The sequence below is a fragment of the Dasypus novemcinctus genome, chromosome 8, assembly GCF_030445035.2.
Source record: "Dasypus novemcinctus isolate mDasNov1 chromosome 8, mDasNov1.1.hap2, whole genome shotgun sequence".
NCBI classification, from domain to species: domain Eukaryota; kingdom Metazoa; phylum Chordata; class Mammalia; order Cingulata; family Dasypodidae; genus Dasypus; species Dasypus novemcinctus.
Genome location: NC_080680.1, coordinates 32,359,017 through 32,382,477, shown reverse-complemented (window position 1 = coordinate 32,382,477; position 23,461 = coordinate 32,359,017). Strand labels below are relative to the sequence as shown.

At 42.7% G+C, this 23,461-nt stretch overlaps 1 protein-coding gene across 9 annotated transcripts in view; it reads right to left on the bottom strand.

The window, feature by feature from the left end:
• PRUNE2 (prune homolog 2 with BCH domain) overlaps positions 1-23,461 on the bottom strand; it is a 321,035-nt gene that overhangs the window by 91,198 nt on the left and 206,376 nt on the right. For all 9 annotated transcript variants that reach the window (XR_011649380.1, XR_011649381.1, XM_058301632.1 and 6 more), the window contains exons 7-9: positions 22,036-22,194; positions 12,935-19,538; positions 11,879-12,611 (exon numbers count right to left, since the gene is read on the bottom strand). Coding sequence is in view for 7 of the 9 variants with exons in the window: in XM_058301632.1 (XP_058157615.1) it covers positions 11,879-12,611; positions 12,935-19,538; positions 22,036-22,194 (7,496 nt within the window). In the remaining 2 variants the exon portion in view is untranslated. The remainder of the gene's footprint in view (positions 1-11,878; positions 12,612-12,934; positions 19,539-22,035; positions 22,195-23,461) is intronic.

Below are 23,461 nucleotides of genomic sequence, written 5' to 3'. Positions count from 1 at the left end.
CAACATTAGAAAAAAGAGAGGGCTATTGCTTCCAAACTAAATCTAGCACATCTCCCACAGACAGGGAGCAGTAAACAACAGTAATCATTATACCTTCATTAAAAGCAAATTGTGTTGGGCAAATATCACTTTATTTTCCATTCATTCGATCAAGTTTATTTATGGCGTGACTAATATGTGGCAAATACCATTCTAAGCCCCACAAGACAGATACAACAAAAAAGTCAATTAAACACGTAAATATAAGATCTTTTCAGATAGGAAAAAAGTGGTAGGAAGAAAATAAAGCAGGGCAGTGGGATAAGAGCAGGGCACTACCTCGATCATGGCACTGAAGACATTTGGGGCTGGATAATCCTCTCTTGTGTGTGTGTGTGTGTGGGGGGGCACTGTAGGATGTTTAACAGCATTGCTGGGCTCTACCCACCAGAAGCCAATAGTACCCACTCCAATTGTGACAACGAAAAATGTCTCCAGACTTTGCTAAATGTTCCCTGGGAGGCAAAATTGTCCCCGGCTGAACCACATTGCTAGAGTCACCTTAGGGTACAGTGGGGGGATACTCTATATGGAAGAGTCAGAGAAGGTCTCTCTGGGAGCCATGAGTGATGTGAACAAGTCAGCCATGCCAAGAACATTCCAGACAGAGGGGACAGCTGGCAGTAAATCCCTACATTGGAAATGATTCTGGCATGCAAGACCAAGGGATGATGGAGAGCATGGTCTGAATGAGCAAAGATGTAAGAAGGAACTGGTTGACATAGAGACATAAGGTTGGCTGGATAGAGTATGAGGTGGACTGAGAGCCTATAGGAAAGAAACTGGGGTCCAGGGGCCACCTCCAATATGGTTAGATGAAAGATCCAGGTTTGACAAATCCCGGCCTCTCATTTCCCTCTTGAACTGGAATTAGCACATAGCAGTAGCTGCACAGTCAGTAACAAGGCCTTCCTATGGAGATGTTGGTAGAAGTAAATCGTGATTGGTGCTCAGAGGCCAAAGCAAGAATCCTTAAGATAAATAGAACATGGCAAATACTGACAAGAGGAAAGTCAGTGTAGCAATTAGTATCAGGGGAAAAAAACAAAACAAAACAAAAAACAGATGAAAGCAGAAATGTAAACAAATAAAAATGTAAAAAATGAAAGCAGAAATGTAAACAAGGAAATAACAGAAAAAAATCATCAAAACCAAATGTTATTAGAAAAAACTAAATAGTTCTCTGATGATTGAATAAAGAAAAAAGAGAAAAGAAATAATGTAAGGAACAAAAAAAAAGGATGACATAACTACAGATATAGCAGAGATTGAAAAAATGAGACTACGTGAATTTTATTCTAAAAATGTTCAAGACTTTCCTGAAACAACTTTCTGGACAAATATAAACTAGGAAATTTGCCTAAAAAAGACTTAGAAAACCTGAATAGACTAGCAATCATTAAAGAAATCAAATTTGTAGTAAAAAAAAATCTATCCCTCTGAAAAAGCAACAAGCCAGACAATTTATAAATGACTGTTACCTAACCCTCATGTGTATTATATGACCCCCTTAGATTATACAAATTATTATAAAGAATGAAAAAAAAAAAAGATGGGATGTTTCCTAACTTGTTTTACAGTGCCAATATAACTTTGATACACAAACCAGATGAGACCTCTATAATGAGGGAAAATTAGAGACAAGTCTCATTTGCTAACATCTAAATGATTCTCCATGATGGAAGGTGTGCAGTAAGGGGTTAACCCAGCAGGCTTGGGATGCTCAAATCCTGCAAAGTCTAAAGAAAGGACTGACCCTCTACCAGCTCTTGGAAGATAACCTCTAAGCCCTTGGAAAGTTCTGCCTTGATAAGAGTGTTTTTTTATACCTGAGGCATAGGGCCAGGCCAGATAGTTTATGCTAATGATGCGATTCCTGGTGGAGGCCTCTGACCACACTGTATGGGTTTGACCTCTGGAGGGGCTGGAGACTGAGTTACTAAGATCAGTCACGGTCACCTGGCTGACCTCGATAAAAAGCCTGGACACCAGTGCTCTGGTGGGCTTCCTGGGTTGTCACACATTGCTGCTGAGAGGATTAAGCACTGTCCAGAGAGGGAAAGGACAACTGGAAGCTCGTACCTGGTCTCTCCTAGACCTTCCTCCCTATGGGCCTTTTCTCAATGCTGATTTTAATTAGTATCCTTTCATTGTCATAAACTAACCATCAGTATAACAGTTTTCCTGCCTTCTGTGAGTCTTTCTGTGACTCATTGGACCGGAGGGTGATCCTGGGGACTGATGACACAGAAGCGCATTAGATACTCCACTAAAATGTCCAAGATTCACACATCTGAATAACTTCAATTTATATTTGACTTCCAGTAGCACCTTGATGAGTATAAATGTTGTTTAAGGCAGTGTGGGATGCAAAGATGTGTAAGACATAATCACAGCCCTCCAGTGGCCCATATTCAGGTAAGACAGAGTCTCTAATAAATACAAGGCAGAATGTGAGAAGGGCCACAAAAGAGGTACGAAGTGTAGGGAGAGATTCCTTCTGTTTGAAAATACTGGAGAATGTTTTAGGAAAGAAGAAGCATTTGATCTGAGTCTTAAATGAAAAGTAGGATTTCGGTATGCAGTAAATTGGATGAGGGAGCAAGGAATTAAAAGAGGATGCTGAGATAAGGGCAAAGAAGCAAGAAAAAAAATGCAGCCACTACGAAGGAGCAGTCCTATGAAGATATGTGCATTTATTTATACCCCTACTTTAAGGCAACTTTGGGAGATACTTAAAATTCTTCACCATCACATGACCTAGAAAGGGCTGGAGAGAAAAAGGGCAGGGCCCCAAGAGAGTTAGGACTTGGCCCAAATCATAAATACATATTACAGAATTCTACACATTTGTTACTTGTGAGTGACAAATTTGATTGCAACATGTAAGCTTCCAAGCAGCCAACTCAAAACGATAAGGATGATCAATTACACAAATATTATTAATTAAAGGAAATCACATTCCTTCACTGATGGTCAAGATGGAGATTGGAGTTGCTCAAGAGAGCACAGGTATTCTGGTCAGAAACTAATGTTCTCAGAAACATCTTTGTCATAGAGGTGAATTTCACAGGACGGAACTAAAGTTTTCCATCAAGGAAAGTCGATGGCACAAACCACAAACAATACCGGATAAAGAAACGCTATAGTATCTCTGCACTAGAGCAAATGTACATAGTTCTCTGCTATTTGGGCTTAATCCCAGGCTGATTTTTCATATAAAGACGTATAAGCATTGCATATTTTTTATTCAAGCCTCCACAAATCCTGGTTTTCAATATTTTGAGATAGTCTATGGGACTTTGCCTCTACAGATCTGCTCTCCTGGTTTCTCCACTTTTGTTCTCTGCAGCCTCCCTCACCTTCAGGATTCCATTTGGCTTTGATGGATGAGGAGCCCTAGTGAGAGGCCTGAGGGAGGTAGAATCTGTACTCACCTCCCTGTGGGGAAGCCTCAGGCTGGCTGTGTCTCTCAACCAAAGGTCACCCTCTTCTTATGTGAGTCCTTCTACAGGAATGTCTCTTTCTGGCTTCTGTGGATCAATCCCTGCCCACGCCCCTGTGGCTGAGGAATAATAAGAGCTAGTCTGTTACTATTCCTGGATCACTGCGCTATTCCTTGAGGATTCCTCACATTTTGCCTTCATCTTTGTCAATAACCACTTTACTAAATACTCCTCAAATGATCCTATTTGAATGTGCCATCTCTTTCCTGCTGGGTCCCTGATGGATACAGGAATGCATCCTGCTTCCAAAAGCTATGACGACTCCTTGTCCTCCTCAAATACCATAAAATTTTACGAAGGTCTTTTGTTTTTTTGAACTAAATGATGCCACAAGTTTTGACATTTAGCATTTCCAGAAGGAGAGACACCTTGCATTTTTCCTCAAACTAGAAGCCAACACAACACAAATGGATCGCTCCACGGGAGTCCCACCCATGTGACAGCTGTGTTGTACAGTCTCCTCTTGGCACCCATTGCTTACTCTTGCTAAAAAAATCTCTCGCCACAAAACACCACATTTATGAATTTTTAGAGAACGTAAATGAAATGGAAGGGCTTTGATTCTCTTGCCTCCCTCTGGCCTCTGGCCACTCATGCTGACCCCACATACCATAGATGGGGAGAAATCACTGATACAACAGTAGCTCTCATGAATTTGCTGTGGTGGGACATTTGTCTTCAGGCATCACCAGAACTAATGCATCACAGGATAGTATGAAGAGTGAAAGGTAGAATTCTGGCCCAGTTATTTCAAAATATCTCATTGGGAACTTTGGCTTTATGTACTTTATAATGGTAGCATAGGAATGAATAGCTTATTCTATAGGAGAAATTCAGGAAAAAAGATTGTATTGACAGCTGGGATTTGTTGATAAGCACTGGACTAGAAGTGAGATGACTTTTAAGTTCAAGCCCCAACTTCACCACTGCCTCATTTGTGGATGACATTAAGCAGCTCATCTGTGAAATGGGGATAACAAAATTTGCCCTCTGTGAAATGGAATTTGGATAGACCAAAGAAAATATTTTATTTGTCTATCAGTAAGCACTTATTAAATGCTTGCCCTGGGTAGGACAGAGGTGGGGGAACACCAAAGAAAAAGAGAGATTAAGTCCTGAATTATTTAAGTGCAAATTTAAAAGACTTCTAAAGATATTTGATTATTACTATCAACTAATTAAACATAATATACCAATGACCAAATAGAATTACAAAAATACATTACCATGGCACCAGTGCCAGCATTGGTGTTCCAGGTTTGGTTTAGGGCAAAACCAAAAAACAGTGAATAAACTAGGGAAAACTGTAATTTATAGACTATCAGCCTCCCTCTGAGGAAGTTCCAGTGCTGAGACCATGAGGTAGAGCCTATAAAGCAGCAACAACTGGGAAGTGGACTTGGCCCAGTGGTTAGAGCGTCTGTCTACCACATGGGAGGTCCGTGGTTCAAACCCAGGGCCTCCTGACCCGTGTGGAGCTGGCCCATGGCACGTAAGGAGTGCCCTGCCATGCAGGGGTGTCCCCCACATAGGGGAGCCCCACGCTCAAGGAGTGAGCCCCGGAAGGAGAGCTGCCCAGCATATAAAAAGTGCAGCCTGCCCAGGAGTGGCTCTGCACACATGGAGAGCTGACACAGCAAGATGACACAACAAAGAGAGACACAGATTTCTGGTTCTGCTAACAAGAAAAATGCAAGTGGACTCAGAACACACAGCGAATGGACACAGAGAGCAGACAACTTGGAGGGGGGTGCTGAGGAGGGGAGAGGAAAAAAACAACAACAAGAACTAGAGAAAGTCAGTCTGTACTCAAACAGCCCTTTTGTCTCAGAGCTCCCAAATACACGATTACCCCAAATTGACAGAGCCTATAGACTATTTCTTTACCTGCCTCTCATTTTTACCATCCATAAGCATGAACGACCCAATGTATCAACTCCCAAACCATAAGTCACAAACAGAAAAAGTCTGGTTTCAGAAGGTCTCACGAAAAACAGATTTTGTAGTGTTACTCATATTGGACAGTGTGATGCTTAGGCTGATGTGTCAATTTGGCCAGGTAATGGTGCCCAGCTCTTTGGTTATGCAAGCACTGGGCTAATTGTAATACAAGGACATTTCATGGACTTTAATCATCAGTGAGTTGATTGCATAGATGGCTGATTACATCTACAATAAATTAAGAAGATTGCCATCAGCAATGAGTGACATCTTATTCAATCAGCTGAAGGTCTTAAAAGGTGAAGTGACTTCAGCATTCAGAGAAAGAATTTCCATCTTCACTTCAGACAGACAGTGTCTCCTGGGAACTCATCAGGGACCTTCATCGGAGCCCCTGGTTGGCAGCCTGCCCTGTGGAATTTGGAATTGTGCATCCCCACAGGTGCATGAGAGAATTTTATAAAATCTCTTACTATTTACAGATTTCATCTGTTGGTTCTGTTTGCCTAGAGAACTCTGACTAATACAGACAAAAAAAAAAGTCCAATGGTTCTTAATTTCCAAAGAAAGAAAACTCAGAGATCACCATTGAAACAGGTCACATGGAATATGAAATGTACTGTGTCTGAAGGTCATTTTTATTTTAGGGGATACTGAATTACAAACCTCACAGAGCTAGAAACAGGCTATAGCAGGAGCTATGACAAATACGCAAGTCAGGATACTTTTAAATACTGTTTTAAAATTACTTCCGTGCGACCTGCTCAACATCATTAGCCATTGCATTAGGGAAATGCAAACCAAAGCCACAATGAGATAGGTTTTCACACCCACTAGAATGACTACTATTTTAAAAAAACAGGAAATTACAAGTGTTGGAAAGGTTGTGGAGGAATAGGAATACTCATTCATTGTTGGTGGAAATGTAAAATGCTACAGTCCCTGTGGAAAACTGTTTGGCAGTCTTCAGAAACTTAAATATAGAATTACATATGACCTGGCAACTCCACTTCTAGGTAAATACTCAAGGCGATTTAAAGTAGGGACTCAGACAGATATTTGCATACTGATGTTTATAGTGGCATTATTCAGAATTCCCCCAAGATGGAAACAACCCAAGTGTCCACCAACTGACGAATAAATAAAATGTGGTCTGTACACACAATGTAATATTATTCAGCTGTACAAAGGAATGAAGCTCTGATACATGTGATGAGACAGTTTGAAATTCTTTTATGAATCCCCAAAAGAGAAAGATTATGTAAACTAATCCATTACCGAGGAGTGAGACCCTTTTGCTGTGAGACGTGACCCAGGTTGAGTCTCCATCCTCTTGCTGGATCTGATACAAATAGAGAGAGAGAGAGACAGAGACACACACACACACACACACACACACACAAAGGAAGCCACCATATTTGATCCTGCATGTGAGACGAGAGATTCTGGAGGGGAAGGAAGAGACCTCAGCAGAGACCGGCAGCCATCTTGCTTCACCACATGGCAACACGCCAGGATAAACAGTAGCTGATTTTGGTGAGAAAGCACCTCTGATGGTGCCTTGATATGGACATTTCACGGTTTTGGAACCGTAAGGTTTTATCCCAAATAAATCCCCTTTGTAAAAGCCAACCCATTTCTGGTACATTGCATTGGCAACCCTTTGGCAAACTGAAATGTGACAACATGGATGAACCTTGAAGAAAACACACTGAGTGAAATAAGCATGATATAAAAAGGCAAATATTGATATGAAATAATTAGCATAAGTAATTTAATAGAGTCAGAATCTAGAATATAGGTTACCCGGGGATGAGCTGGGGATAGGGAACAGAGAGCCAAGGCTTAAAAGGTACAGAGTTTCTATTTGAAACAAGGGAAAAGTTTTGGTAATTGATGGTGGTGATGGTAAAAAAAAAAAAATGTACATGTGACAAGGATGCCATCTTCCCTGTTCCCCACCCCATCCCAACACTCTTACCTCCTCTCTCTGCTAATATCTCCCAAAACTTGCAGAAGCATTATCAGGAGTTTTCTCATCACCCTGCACAGCAATTTCCTTGCCCCACATCTATATATTTGAATATCACAATATATTTAGAAATCAATTGTCAAATTTTTGTGTAATTCAGATGGTGAGTTTGAAAATGTTAGTGGTAATGCTAGCCTAGCATTCAGTTCAGGTTTTTGAATATAACTAAATCGCCCCTTTCTTCAAGAGATGTTCTTCCAACAATGCCTTCCTTAAAATAAATATTTAAATGGCTTTTCATCTCAGGAAAGGTTTGTGTGAGGCAGAGTCTCTGTGACCATGTAGGAAAGAAGGGAAATACCCGTCATGGTCTCAGGGAATTGGTACGCGATACCGTGTTCCAGGGTCCTTCATTGGAGATTTACCAAGATGTTGGCCAAACCCTTTAGGAAGACTCACCCTATAGAACCAGAACAGAGTGCTGCAAATCTCAAGGGAGAGAGCTTATTTCCCAGCAACACATTTTGTTAACAAGAGTCACAGATGAAGTACTGGGTGAAAAGGCATCTTTCTGATGCTTTCTCAGGTTTTAAAAATGTGGCTTTCTTTACTCCAAACAGTTGGGGAGCTTAGGGGGTGACCCTGGGGGTGGGTGGGGGGGGCGGGTTAGCTGACTTGTAACTAGTATGTCATACTAGTTATTGCATATACTGTGGGCCTACTTCTATCTCTTAAGAAAATGTCTTTTTTCTTTCTCCCAAGGTGATCTAGATTTGGGATATTCTATTCTATCATTAGATTATGAGTTGGAAGGTGTTTCCAGGTGTTTGGTTTGGAAAATATGGCTTTCTTACTTATCATATTGCCTCTGTGATTACCTTGCTGCTTCCATGATTTCCCATCTTATGTCTCCACCTTGGCTGGCCTCTTACCTCCTCTTTGCCTTTCTACATTATGACTTTCTGTTAATGTTCATCTCTAATTGTACCTCTCTAGCCCCCAGGAGAACTTTAGTGGGTCTATCATTGGCCCTGTTATGGGTTGAATTGTGTCCCCCCCAAAAAGGAATGTTGAAATCCTAACTCCTGTACTCAGACTGTGACCTTATTTGGAAAAAGGGTCTTTGCAGATAAAATCACATTAAGATGAGGCCACACAGGTGGCCCCTAATCACATATGACTGGTGGACTTATAAAAAGAGGAGAAGAAACACAGACACACAGACACAGAGGAAAGATGGCCATGGGAAGATGGAGGCAGGGATTGCAGTGATGCTCCAGCAGCCAAGAAACACCTGGGGCCACTGGAAGCTGGAAGAGATAAGGAGGGATCCTCTGCTAGAGGTTTTGGGTAGAGCACGGCCCTGCCAACACCTTGATTTAGACTTCCAGCCTCAAGAACTAGAAGAGAATAAATCTGTGTTGTTTTAAGCCACCCAGTTTGTGGTAATTTGTTATAGCAGCCCTGGGAAACCAATACAGGCTCCTTCCTTCATAAAAATATGAAAAATCATATTTTATGACTGCATTGATATACAGGTGGTATGGATCCAGTATGAATTAGATTCATTTTCCTCTCTGTTTAAAAAAAAAATTAAAGCCTTTCTTTTAGTCCCTCAGAATATTGTGGGCCCTGGGTCTTGAGCCTCCTATCCTGATGGATAAATCAGTCCTGGTACCTCCTCCACAAAGCCACTCTAAACAGACAGCTCCCTTCTCAACTTACTAGCATTAAAAACACACACTCTAAACACAGAGTGGCTCAAATTCAAAGCCTATCTTCTCCATTTGCTAACAATAATCGAGAGCAACCTGGATTATTGATTTAACCTTACTGCACATTAATATCCTCATTTGTATAATACTTACCTCATGTAGCTGTCAATGTAAAGCAAGTCAGTACAGACAAATTGTAAATGCAAAGTGGGTAGTAGTGTACCTGGTCCATTGACACCACTCTTAATCAGTAGGCTACTTATATTTAAACTTCCATTGGTCATTAGGTATCTTGATTTAAATTTTACACCATTGTCTTAGTTTGCCAGGACTGTTATGACAAATGTTATGCACTGGTGGGCTTAAATGACCGGAATTTATTGTCTTACAGTTTTGGAGGCTTGAAGCCCAAAATCAAGGTATTGCCAGGCTATGCATTTTCCTGCAGTCTGTAGCATTCTGGTGCTGGTTTGCTGGCAATTCTTGGGTTCCTTGGCTTATAGATGCAGTTCTGTCTCAGTCACATGACAGTCTCTCTTTCCTTCTCTGGCTTCTCCTAATTGACTGTGTCCAAACTTCCTGTGCTTATAAGGACTTCAACCATATTGAATTAAGGTCTACTCTGATTTAATTTGGTCTTACCCCAAACTTCTACCGCAAATATTATCTACCTTTTCACTTATGTTTTAACTCCCTAATAAAAATTTCAATTCCTATAGGGCTTAGCAGTATGTTTTAGACTGGTGGTCCTCAAACTACCATGCATCAGAGACGCCTGGAGAGCTTGTTAAAACACAGAATGCTGAGTCTCATCTTGGAGTTTGTGATTCAGGAGGTCTGGGGGTAGGACTGATAATGGGCATTTCAGACAAGTGTCCAGGTGATGCTGATGTTACTGGCCTGGGGATCCCACTTGGAGAACCACTATTTTAGACAAGTCTTTATCCTCTAAAAAAAATCGAACTAAGAGCCCTGCACAGAGAAACACTTTCCAATACATTCAGAGTAAATTATTTGTGCAAAAGAGAATAAAAGTGCCAGGGGAGAAAGTTTGGACATACCCCATCCCTCCCCATTGTGAGAAAAGTTTCATTACTGCAAGGGGAATGAACAAGAAATTTTATTGAAAAAAAGGTATAAGTGTCACAATTGAACACTGTCATCTGTTGGATTTTATGAGCATGTGCAAAATGCAGACAAGAAGCCAAACAATAGCTCAGCCAACTCAAGACTACCCTGGCTCGTAGCTCCGTCTCTAACAATGCCAGCAGGGCTGCTGGGATCCATCTGCTACTCTCTTTCTGATAGCGGATCTGGGGTCTCTCCAGAAGGAAAGAGCTTGATGGGAAGAAGGAATGATGAGGCCAACTGGGAATGTATGGATTTAGGAAGCTTCACTTAAATATGATATACTCTTTTTTGGTTGTTTTTTTAACTCTTTATGGGACTCTACTACCGTCGATAGACACCAGCTATCCTTTCTATTTGTTCTATTCCTTTCATCAGGAAATGTAATCTGTGGCTTCCAAAGCTATCCTGGACACATCCTCTTTAGACACAAATTAAGTTCACAGAATTTAATACCAAAGGAAGACTTGAGATCCTTCTGCCCAATCCACTCAGTTTACAGATGAGGAAACTTAAACCCGGGTTAATCCTAAAATATACAGCCAGTTAATGATAGAGCCAGGCTGGAAGCCAGCTCTCTTGACTCCCAGTATGGGTACATAGTGTGTATAGTCCTTTATACCCACAAAATGAGTAGAAAAGAGTTATCTTTTCTCCACCACAGTTTAAGAGGAAACATGACTTTCCCCTTTACTGAGTTCCTTTGCAGAGCATGCCCTTCTGTCCCTGGAAGCAGGAGGGCTTTTCAATGGCAACTGAAGAGAAACGAATAACCCTAAAGGATTTCAGTAAGCCTGAAAGCTTGAGCACAGGATGATGTCTGCTACATGCCCACTGGCCACGGATTCTCAAAACCAGACGGTGAATGAGGAATGAGGGAATGATTGAGTCACTAATGGTTGTTTGCCAATTTTCAACCAATTCTTTCCCAATTAGGGAATGAACATCTTACACCAAGATTCCTACTAGTAAGTAAGGGGCTTATATAGAAACACTTTTTCTGTAAGGCGTTGGAGGCAGAAGCTTTGAAACTCATCAAATCCATTCTGTTTACTTGGCCACAGAAAAGTTGTAGAATCTTTGTGAGCCCCAAGTCCTCTCAAGTTCATCCCCCCCCCCCCCCAGGCATGTGTAAAGCAGTGATAATAATACATCCCACCTCAGGGCTGTTGTGAGGATTAAGTGAGGTAACCTGTACAAACAGTTGCATACAGAATAGGTGCTGCATAAATGTTAGTGCCTCGCCACTCCCCTTCCAGTTTCAACTACCTGTTTATTATTAATAGTAGGTATTAAGTAGGTGGGAATAAGGGATCAGGAGTATGATTTTTGAGAATCTGGATGGTAACTGGAGTCATTATTATTTTGGCTGAAAAGGGACACAAACCATCATTGTAGTTATGGTGATCTAGAAACTGCTTTTACTAATTGTATGCCTTGCAATTAATATAAGCAAAGCTCCAGTCATCTAGGTTATTCTTTACAACCTAGATGAAACCTAGATGAAACCTCTTACCATTTCCCAGTTTCTAAATGGAACAGTTTTCAGCAAAAAGTAAATCTAGATTTTTGCTTACCCATTTGGTCTTGGTTTCCTTGTTCTGGGCTCAAGGAACTCTGTCTCTTCCTCCATTTCCGTTCCAGGGATCACATTTTTCTGAGAAGGCTGTGGTGAAAGCATTTCCCACTCATTGTCCTGGGTGACAGCCTGCAACGTAAAGACATCCGGACCAGCCCTGGCCCGGTGCTTGGTCTTCCTTGATTGGCTGTCCAGACTGGAGGCTTCCTCTGGTGCTAAAGATTCTTGAGTCTTCATTTCTCTCAGAACTTGTATGTGGGAATCCTGGCCCAGGTTGGGATCTGAGGCTGGCTCCACAGCCTTGACGCACCACCCTGGGTCCCTGGCTTCCAGCTGACAAGAACCCCCTTCTGACGATGGGTCACCAACCCCATTATGGACCAAGACCATCCAACTGTGCTCTTGCCCAGGGCTTTCGGGAGATGACCTCTTTTTGTCTTTGGAAGTCATTCTCTCGACAGAATGGTCTTTTCTGTCACTAAAGAAGGCAGGCTCTTCAGAACCTGTGTGAGACTCCTCTAATTCAGCTGTGTTTTCTCTCGCTTCACAGACCTCTGGTTTCTGAGGTGAATTTTCTTCATGGTTTACAAGAATGTAATCCATGTGTAGTGCATGCTGTTCTTCATTCCTCTCTGTGCATCTTTCTTCCCTGGATTCTGATTTTATCTGCTCAGGGTCTTTGGTAAGAATTATTTTTTCTACTTCCAAGTCTAATATCCCCTCGTGGGCACCTAGATGTGATAGACAAAGGTGAGAAGGGGATAACAAGGTTTAATTAACACATTAGAGGATTTGTGATCTTTGTGAGCGATCCATCTAAAAGAGATATTTTAAGAAGTATTTTTATTTTGTAGAATTGTTTCATTTTCTCATGCATTATCAGTAATAAGTATTACATGAGCGTTAGCTATTACTGCTGTTAGCACTTGGTTAAGCATGCATCTCAAATGTAGTTCGTTCCTCCCTACCCGCATCGCTAGGAAGAGCTTACTTGCTTAACTGGTTTAATGAAAGCAGCAGTTTCTTGGGGGTGGAGGGATAGCACACTTCTTACCGTTTGGTGGTCCTATGTCTCCACCTGCTGGTGAGTCAGAATGATCTGTTTCTACTTCCCAGGTTACATCGCTTGATGGAGACAACTCAAAGTTCAAGCCTGATATTACAGGCAAAGAAATCGATTCAGGGTCTTCGTGGATGTGCAGCTCAATCAGCTGGGATCCCGGCTGCCTGCTTTTGGTCTCAGTGTGGTTTTCCTTGCCTCTCCGATCAGGAAGGGCAGAAAGCAGTAACTCTGCCGCTTCGCTCCCCAGAGACTCATTCCCGGGAGACCCAGCTTCCCCTATGTTGTCAGCACCAGTGCTAGGTTCTGTGAGATAGGACAAATCAAAGGGAGGTGTGTATGGTACCAGCGATCGCTTCAGAGCGTCTTCCTCCAAGGGAGGGTCACCACCATAGAGAAAGTGTTCCGGCTCTTTCATTAAATCTTCGTCAATATTTTGACCCATCACATCATATTCAAAATCACCCCACGAGGCCTCGGATGAACAAATATCCTGCTTCCCTACATCTCCATCAACTGGTGTGTCGGGATTGCCTTCTGACATTGTCAATTTACTCATGTCGTCTATTGTTCCAGTGGATGTGTTGAGGCCTGAGGCTTCGCTGAAACTGTGGTCACAGGCAGCTTCACTTACATCCAAACAAGGGTCTGAGGCTAGCAAAGTGTCAGTAAATGTGGCAGGATTCTCAGCAGCAAAAGTTTGCTCACAGTCGATCAAGGCTCTTCCATCTCTCTGACTTTCAGGAGAAAAATCTTCAGATATCCAAGGGCTGTTGCCATCCGCAGCTGGCTCATGGTGAGTTACAAAAATACTGGTTCCCTTATTTTCAATCATTGGGATGGTTCTGTCAACAGGATTCAAAACTGGTGCAAAATTTGGACTGGTTCCTTTTTCTGATGCTTTTAAACTTGTATTGTGTTCACCATTTATTTCAGAAGATTCGGGAGAGCATTTAGGAGAGGAAGGCTGGGATAAGCCATTCGTGTCTGCTTGTTCGCCTGTTGGAGGCAGTGGACTTGCATTTTCAAAATACGGTCCTGAATGGCAGAGAGCAGATTCCTGCCCAGGCTCCTGCCTGGGCTTGTCAATCATCGTGGATTCCATGAGATGTGACTCCCTGGATTCCACTTCAGGTCTCATCCAAGCACTGCTATGAAGGTTGGTCTCTTGCTTTGCTTCATAATCATGACATATATCAGGGCTGTTGGAAGCCTGAGAATTGCTGTCGTGGTCACAGTAAGTCAGTATATCAGGATTCTCCCCATCTGCCTTCAAACTGAAGGGCTGCTTAGCATCTGTCCACAAGTCAGGCGAAGCTGAGGCCAGTTGCCCACCCTCTTGGAAACTGCCATGTAAAATATCTGGAACAAATGTACCCATAGAACCGTCATTAGGAATAGAGTCAGTCCACTTAGGGCTCAACTTCTCTTTCAGTTGGGTGGGAGAACCGACCACAGGGACGTTTTCTGAGCCAATGCTTGAATCTGTAATTTCACTGATGTATGGTTTTTCTTGTTCCCACCAATTTGTTTCTTGACGCTCAGTAGTTGAAACAGTAGATACAACATGTTCACCTTCACCTGCGTGAGTAAATGGTGCCTCTTGCTGATGCCAGGTTGACAGCCCAGTATGCTGACACTGCTCTTGAGTATGCGTTTCAGAAGTGAGTTCATCAGCAGCAGAAGGCATGAAGATTTGCTCCCTTGATTCTTTTTCTTTAATTTGGTCCAATATGACAAGCTGGGTAAGCTGATCAGCTCCTGAGTCCAGCTGCCTTGGCTGAATGTTCCAAAGTTGTCCATGGGAGTTCTCCCCATTACTATCCAGAAAGGGTGAATGAGGTTTGTCACTGAAAGGATTAGTACAATGTGTTTTCACAGATTCAGTATCACCCCGAATGGCTACTCCCCAAGGATCCACAGTTTGGTACACTGAGGAATTCATCTCTAACACACCACTGGAATTACACAGTTCCTCTTTGAATGAGCTCTCAGTGGGCTTCCCTTCCAATGGAGAGACATTCCAGCACTCAGCACTCTCGGCTGAGAAGCGAAACATTTCCAATTTAGAATGACTTTCAGAGTTTGGTTCACTTTCAGGAGATACCTGCCACACGGTATCTCCTGTCTTCTCTGTTTCTGGAGAAGATTTTGCCTCTGTATCTACCATTGTAATGTGTATTTCGGTCTCCTTTAGCGGTGAGAAATTCCACTGATCAGGACTACTTTGCTGATCATCAGAGAATGGGTTAGACTTATTCTCATTTCCTGATGGTTCTGAACTGCCTACTGACTCAGAAAATTCCTGAACCTTGAGATCAGCAGTGGCCAAGAACTCATTAGATTCATTCAGTGAACCCTGATTTTTTGATTCACTCTTAGCATCTTGGCAAGTGGCCAAATGGGTCTCTTTCTCCACTGACTCTTCATCACTTACACTATCATCATCAGAATCTGAGCTTGTTGAAATGCACTTGGCATCCTCCAACTGCACAGTTTCAGGAATGTCAGGTGCATTTTTCTCCTGATGGCTAACCATTAGATTTCTTTCCTGATAGGCCCCTGAATGTTCAGTATATTTGCCTGTTTCAGGGCTGGATAAAGAAGATAAGGAATCACCATCTATTGAATCGTTCCAAATCTTTAAAAATTTAGGGAGCTTGTGATCATAGCTCTTTTCAAACTCTTCCACTATGTTTTTCTCCAGGTCCTTCATTTCTGTAATTACTTCTACTTGGCTGTCAGTAGTAATGACTTCAGATTCTTGGTGATTTGGTTCACCCCATTTACCTTGATGCTCTTTCTGATGCTCATTACTGGGTACATGGCCCCAGGAAAGCAATGCAGCGGACGAATCATTCAAGTCAGGACTCGACGTGCTTGAATGTGTATACTCACTGGAAATACTCTCTTTGTCATAATTTTCAGATGAACTAGCTCCTGGAAGGCTGTTTTCAGTACTCTTAACTTCAAGATTCTTAGTCATCTCAGAACTTGTGTAACTGATTTGTACATCACTATTGAGAGGGCCATTCCAAATGACAAGGCTTTGGGGAAATTCATGAGGTGGCATTTCATTCATGCTCTCTGACTCCAGAATGTTACATTCCTCAGTTTTCTCAGGAGCCATTTCGGATGAAGAAACATTTTCTGTTAGATTCTTCCTCCCGGAAACTTCAGTAGCCTCACTTGAATTTCTGTGGTTCAGGGGGTGCTTTTCATCGATGTCTTTTGTCTGCAGGTCACTTGTAGACACTCCTGTGTGCACCTCACCCAAGTCCAGCTTGTAAGACCCCTTCTCATGCTCTAAAAGGTCCTCTGGTTCCTCGGTCTGAGGCCTGGACGTGACTGAAAGAGAGCTGATTTTTCCTGACTCATGGAAGATTTCTTGATGTTCAGATGCAACTGGAGAAGACAGTTGCTGGTCACCTTCCCCTCTTCCAGAACTCCCTGCCGCACTATCTACCTCAGAGCTTATCACCTCCTCCACACCTAGGTACTTCTTATCAGGGGCGTCACAGGCTTCCTTTTCACTTTCACTCTGTCCACAGCCATGATCTTCCCAAGGATCTGAATGTGCAGAATGCCCTGGACTCTCTGACCTGGTTGCCAAGGATGCTGTATCACCCTGCAGGGCTCCTCTCCACGAGGCCTGGTTGTCAGGATCAGGCGTAAGTGCTTCTAATTGACTGGCTCTGGAGGCTTCCAACACATCTGGGATGGGACTGTCCTTAACTTTTTCAGATGAGCTGGGAGTTTCGGGAGTTGATCTGCTTTGCTCTGAATCTGTAATATATAACGGGGCTGGTAACACTAATGAGGACATGTTGTTATCGCTCATGACGGAATCCCAAATACTGTTTGCAATTAGCTGTCCACTTTTCTCATTCAGTATGTGATATTCCTTGGGAGCAGTGTCCTTGCTGTGCTCAGAAGAGGCAGGAAGGTCCCAATCTATCTGATTTGCTTCCTGATACTCCACACCCCATGGTTCTAGTTGCTTCACTGAAAATCGTGTTTCTGGTTCGGTACCTTCAACTATGTATCCCTGTGCTTGACCTTCACCAGGGATTGCCACACCCCCACTGCAGTCATCCCAGTCCAGATCATTATCCATATCCGAGATTGTCGCAGTGGACTGAGTGTCCTCCAGAATCACTCTGTTCCACAAGTCAAGATTGTCTGGGGCCGTCTGCTGGGAGTTGGTGCTGCTGTGCAAAAGTGTGAGCTGTCGGTTTGTCTCATTGTACAGCTGCATCATCCTGGGGTCATCATAACTGGACTGGCTGCTCTCCCCAACATCATCTTCTGTGTTTTTATCCATTGGCTCTGTTGGAAGCAAATCTGTTGGCTCTTTCAGGATCAAATCTGGATCATGAGGGGCATTTATTTCATTATCTGTGTGAGGTGCAGCCCACATTTCTAGGTTCCCAGGACCTGAGCTGATTCGATTTCTAGGTAGCTGCTGTGGTGACTGAGGAGGCATTTCCATCTCCTCCATGGCAGAGATAGCATCTTTTGACTCAAACCCCTCCTCTTTATCAAACGGCTTGCTTTCCGTTTCTTTTTCATCTCCAGCGAAAGTTGGGGATGTATAAGAGTCAGAGGTGGAGTAGTTGGTATCTAAGGGGGAAGCCGCTGAGTCTTCAGCTAGGTTGGAAGCACTGTAGTCAGAGCACTGATATGATAAGAAAGAATCTTCCCAAGGAGCTAGGATGTCTGATCCTCCTTTCTTGATACTCTCCTCAAAAAGGTTCCAAGAATCTACCTTTTCATATGCCTTCCCCCTGATTTTAGGATCCACCAAACTGTTCTGATCTTCCTTTGGTGGCTTACAACTATTCCATGTGTGATCCAGATTGGAACTGGGGTTTCTGGATAGAAGGGTTTTATCCCTGGGGTCACTGTTCTCCTTCCCCCAGATTTCAGGAGCTGCTTCTTTATTTGCCTCTCCAGAAGAATTGTCCACAAAGTCTTCTGAAGAGAAAGAAAATCCACTTTTTGCCATGGCCCACTCATTCGGGTCCCTCACAGAAGGGGTCTCACCACTCATGGGGTGCAGATTCCAGGTATTTCTCAAAGCTTCAGCATCGTGTTCTTTACCGAAAGCACTCCAGGTGGGGAATGGCCCTGCAGCAGCTGATTCACTATCATCTGTGGGATTTCCCCATGGCTCAGGCATTGCTGTGGGAGATCGAGTGGAACGCCACAAAGCAGTGAAGTCTTCTATCAGGTGGTTTGTTTCCTGGGGAGAAGCGTTTGGCATGTGGCAGTTCTCAGTGGGCAGGTTCTGAAGCTGCAAGTTTTCCTCATTCTGGTTTTGAATGTTATTGCTACCTAGTACAGGCTGCCCAAATTCAGTCTCCCAGGGATCTGACTTTGGGAATTCAAGACTCTTTGGTTGAAACACAGAATCTGAGGCTCTCCTATCAACTGGGCTTGGCTTATGATCTTTCCAGGATTCCGGGCTCTGGAAGACAGATTCCTGCTCACTGGAACTCCATGCATCTGCAATATTTTTAGAGTCAATTTCCAAACCACCCCACCAGCTGCTGCACCGCAGTCGGGTCTGAGCAGGCCCTGGGTGGCCTGTGTCAATTGCATTTTGGGTCATATCTTCTGGATAGAGTAGAGCTGGTTCTTCAGTGGATGGTGAACTTTCTACAAAGCTATTCATTGGTGTTGGTGGGACTCTCTTTCCAATATTTTTTGGTCTTTCTGGTGAAGGGGATTCATCCCGCGCAAAATCTGTCAGATTCAAATTTCTTTCAGAGTTATCCCCAGGACTTTCTTGCCTCTGGACAAACTCCTCATCAAATCCCCCAAGGCTATCTTTGCCAGCCCCTGTTAAAAGTGAACTGGATGAATAAGTGGTCATGTTGATCTCCATCCCCTCAAGTCCTTTAGGTCCAGTGGGGAGCTGTCCTTCTGATGAATCACTGTTGGGAAAGAAGTCATCTGCTGGGGAGTAGTCTGCAGAATGGGAAGATGGCTGGGACTGTCCAGAAACCATGGGCTCTGTGTCAAAGCTGAAGAGGTCAAAGTGTTCACCATGTTCTCCGGACCGTGTATGTTCCTCAGCTACTGCCCCTTCAGGGATGGGACTATAGGAGTCAAACCCTGGTAGGAGGCTATGATGAGGCCCGGCACCTTCTCCCACTGGACTGTCATCACTGAGGAAAACCGAGCTCTCCTTGGATGAACGGCTGCTCCTAATGGTGGCCAACCCACTATCTGGGCTGACAAGGTCTACGTTGGCATCCACCTGCACTGGGTTAGAATCATTGAGATCCGGAGGGTTTTCTATGAAATTCACAGAGTTGGGCTGTGGCTCTATGTCAGAACCATACAACTCCATTATCCCAGAAGATCCCTGGGAGAGTGGGGCACTGCCTGCCACGGCTTCTGTTGAGGATGTCCGGCTGTTGGAGACCATCTCTGGACACCTCCTATTCATGACTTCCTTGACTAGTAGAACAACCTGATCACAAGTCACCGAAGGGTTCTCCTGCTGGTATACCAGGATCTCATCACAGCCACAGTCAAAGGGCTCCAGCTCTAGACAAGGGTTCTGACTCTCTTCTAGTTCACAGCAAACCTGTCAGGGAGGCACAGGGGTTCGTATGAACACTCAGGCAGTCTTGGCTCTTTGTAATTTGTCTTTATTATTCTTTTCTAACATAAAATGAACCTTAAAAACCTCAAACAGAAAATTATGTAATGTAAAACATGGAAACTCCTACTACATATATCACCATCCCTTTCTCTGACCCTATCAAAACATCTTTTCATTTAACTCAAAATCCAGCTGCCCAATTTTGTTGGTTCCTGAAAATTACAGGTAAAGCAGTTGAAACCAAGTAATTCCTTTCCTCAGTGTAATGCAATATTTTCTTCCAACGGGAGTGAAACTCAAATTTGCAAAAGGCAGAAATATTGCTGGTTGCTGACTGGGATTAGGGAAAAAGCGTTGGAATGTGAGATAATGGGGCAGACCCTAAGTGCTTTTCTTGGGCGCAGGCAGCTAGAACCAGCTTTAAGCTCTGATAGCCTCAGAAAGCAAAGAAGAAAGTATGAAAAAGAAATAGGGATGAGAAAGAAGCCAGCAGGGACAGAGCTTTTCAAACAGAGGTCAGGCCCAAATGGTCCCCCAAGCCCTAGGGAGCGCAGACCTGGAGCCCAGAATAGACACAGTGGACTTGGGAGGCCCCAGGGAAAGTTGTGATAGGAAGGGCGAAGATAGCCCTGTGACAGCTGGGCTGTGGCTCCATAATTTTTAGGAAATGTTGGGAGTATTTTGTTACACAGGGTCTTGAAGATGTCCCTTAGGATTAGGGAAGGTAATGATGATAATAACCACAAAGCTAGTATAGATAGTAATAATATAAGAAGAGAGAGCATCTCAGTGCTTTCATATGCCAGGCAGAGCCCTAAAGTTTTACAGGCATTATCTCATTAAATGCTCGCCATAATTCTACAAGGTAGGGACTGTTAATTTCCCCATTTCACCAATGAAGAAGCTAAGACAGAGGAAAGTTAAATCATGTATGTAACAGCACTCAGCTAGCAATTGATGGAATCAGGTTTTGTTTTTTTACAAATCAATTTTATTGATACATATTAATAAAGTAGAATCAGGTTTTGAACTCACGCAGTTCAGCTGTAGGGGCTTTGACTCTGAACCAAGTGTATGACCACATGGCCAGAGAGAGGCACTTTTAGAACAGGATCTTGACACCATGTTCCTCAAATCTGAGGATTCCCAGGCACTGGCTTTGGGTGTTGCTGAGTGGGAAGTGTTAGGGAGGAGAAGAGAGGCAGAGTAGAGGCTCAAGGGCTTCTAACCCCTTCATCTGCTCTTCCACTGTTGCCTATTTTATATTTCCTAATTTTAAACTATTAATAGCTTAAAAAAGGATTCTGATACAAGACGTGATTTGAAAATCATTGCCTTGGAAACTTAGGAGGCCCACACTCTGTCCTTAGGAGGCCACTGACTGCACATAAAATTCAGATTTGCAACCAAACAGAGTGAAGCATTAGAAAGGCCACGGGCTGGTAATACATGCACAAATATATGTGGATCAGGAGGAGAGGAGCGAAATGCAGCCACAGTAGGAGCAGGGGCTCTTTCAGATTGGACAGGAGAAATCTCAGACACAGCACGAGAGAAGCTACAGTCACACGTCAAGAGAGCCCGGAAAGCCCTCTTGGAGGACAGAAAGTGAGGACGTACAGGAGAGTTGAGACCCTGCCTCTCCTGTGGACAGACAAGCTGTCTCATCCATTAGTGAGGGAAGATTAGTCATGAAGCCATTCTATGTTTGAGTCTTCATACTACAATGAATCATGTATGTGCCCACATTAATTATGAAATATACCTGCTTTGTATACCCAGTGTCCCACTTTGATTAATTTTATTGACTTCTTTCATTATTTCCAAAGCCTTGGTTGTTGAAAGATTCTGATATCAACTTAGAGGAACCAACTGATTACACAGCCAGAATTTTAGTACCTGGAGATTAACTGACGAAAGTTGTAAATAAAAGAAAAGTTTTCTAGGCAGCAATCTCAAAGTAAAGCAAAACAGCACCCAGGTGGGAACTTGCCCTCATTTAGCAGACAAAAATATAGAGCCAGCATCTCTCACTAGATTCAGTCTAGAAGAGAAATGGTTATGCGACTCTTTTATTATTTTTTAAAATTGTATTGAGGTAAAAAAAATTATATATATATATATAAATATAGCATAAATCTGTCATTTTTAACCTTTTTAAAGTATACAATTCAGTGACCTTAATATAGTTGCAATTTTGTGCAACCATTGTCACTACATATCACCAAGAGTTTTTTATCACCCCACAAGAAGTTCTTTACCCATGACATAATAACTCCTCCCACTCCCCAGTCTAAGGGGATCTTTTAAAAGATCCAATGTAGCAAAATATGCCCCAAACATTCCCTGAAACTCAAATTCCAGGACTATCTCTTGGGCCAATTTCTTGTAAGCCACCAGTCGGTTCTCATCTTTGCCCACGGGTTCTGAAAGCCAGCCTGTCAGATGAGTGAAGTGGGTGGAGGCAGGAGCGGCTCACCTGACTGCCCAGCTCTAGGTTCTCTGAATAGACGGCGATCTGCTGTCTCGGCTGCTGCTCCTCCGACTGGTAGCTGGCCAGGAGGATGAGGACATCAAACCCGTACTTCTCCGTGAATGCTTTCAAGTCACTGGCGATATTCCTGTGAAACGTACAGTTCTGAAAGAACAACAGATAATTCGGTATTAATGTAACGATGCCCAACTCTGGGACGTTGGGCCACACAGTATTATGATGTAATAGGACAGATATTTATTATTAGATGCAAGTGAAATAAACATTTTGCTTTGAGAAAGTTCGGAAACTTTCATGCTATGTTTCAAAATATACTTTGCTCATTTGTCTTCCCAAACCAAGAAAGGAAACAGTCTGCCACTACTATTAAGAATTGCTTGGACAAGAAACACATATCTCAACCTTTTTTCCCTAAAATATTTATTTAAGTAATTACTTTGCTGTGAGTATTTTCCTCCTCTGATTGTTCATAGGACTATATAGGAAGGCCAGCTGACCATTATTACAATATGTCACTAGAAAAATTGGGGGAAGTTATTGTCCTTTTCTACAACTTTGTTTTCTAATGAGTATTATTAACTCCAAGCAGAAATTACTAAGGATGAACCTAAGAAATTACTGAGGAGTTTTCTGAGTGGTTTTTGTTTCAGTGTAGAACTCTGGGAAATCTTTGTAAGCGTTGTGACGTCAGATCTGCTTGCTCCCAGTGATAGCTACGGAGAAACAGGAGAAGTGTGTAAAAGGCTCCCACTATGGCAGAGCACCCAGTCCAGGGGCTCTCATCACCCACAGAAAATGGACTGGCTTCTTCTAGTTTTATGACTTGCAAGAACACTTTGTCTGCATGGATGTTTCTCTTCCTTAAAAAAGTATTGTGAAGACCATATGCTAGCCCCAAGCATAACACCTGCATCTACTAGTTGCTCAAGAAATGTTTGTTGAATGACTGGAGAGACACAAACACACAGAAAACCAAACTTTGCTGCATAATCCTCTATCATCTTATATACATTATCATTATATATAATTACTTTAAGTCAACTGTTGCGCTACTCAATTAAAACACCATAATATATACTCAAAGGATTTAAACAATGATTTTAATTTTCATTTTTTCTGATTGAAAAAGTAATCAGAATTATGTGTGCTGCTACTAAAATATTAAAACAATAAAGAAATGTCTACCATAGAAAGTGAAAGTGCTATGTACCCTCCTCAGATAACCACTGTGAAGAGCTCAGGTATACGGTGTAGATGGCTACATGCCCATATTAATATTTGTATGTTATTTTACAAATATTTCCGTGCCCATATTAATGTTTGTATGTGGTAGCTCTTTGAAACTGGTGGATCTGGTATTTGTGGCTTAGACCAGCCACACCAAGCATCCATAATACATTTCCTCTGTCAT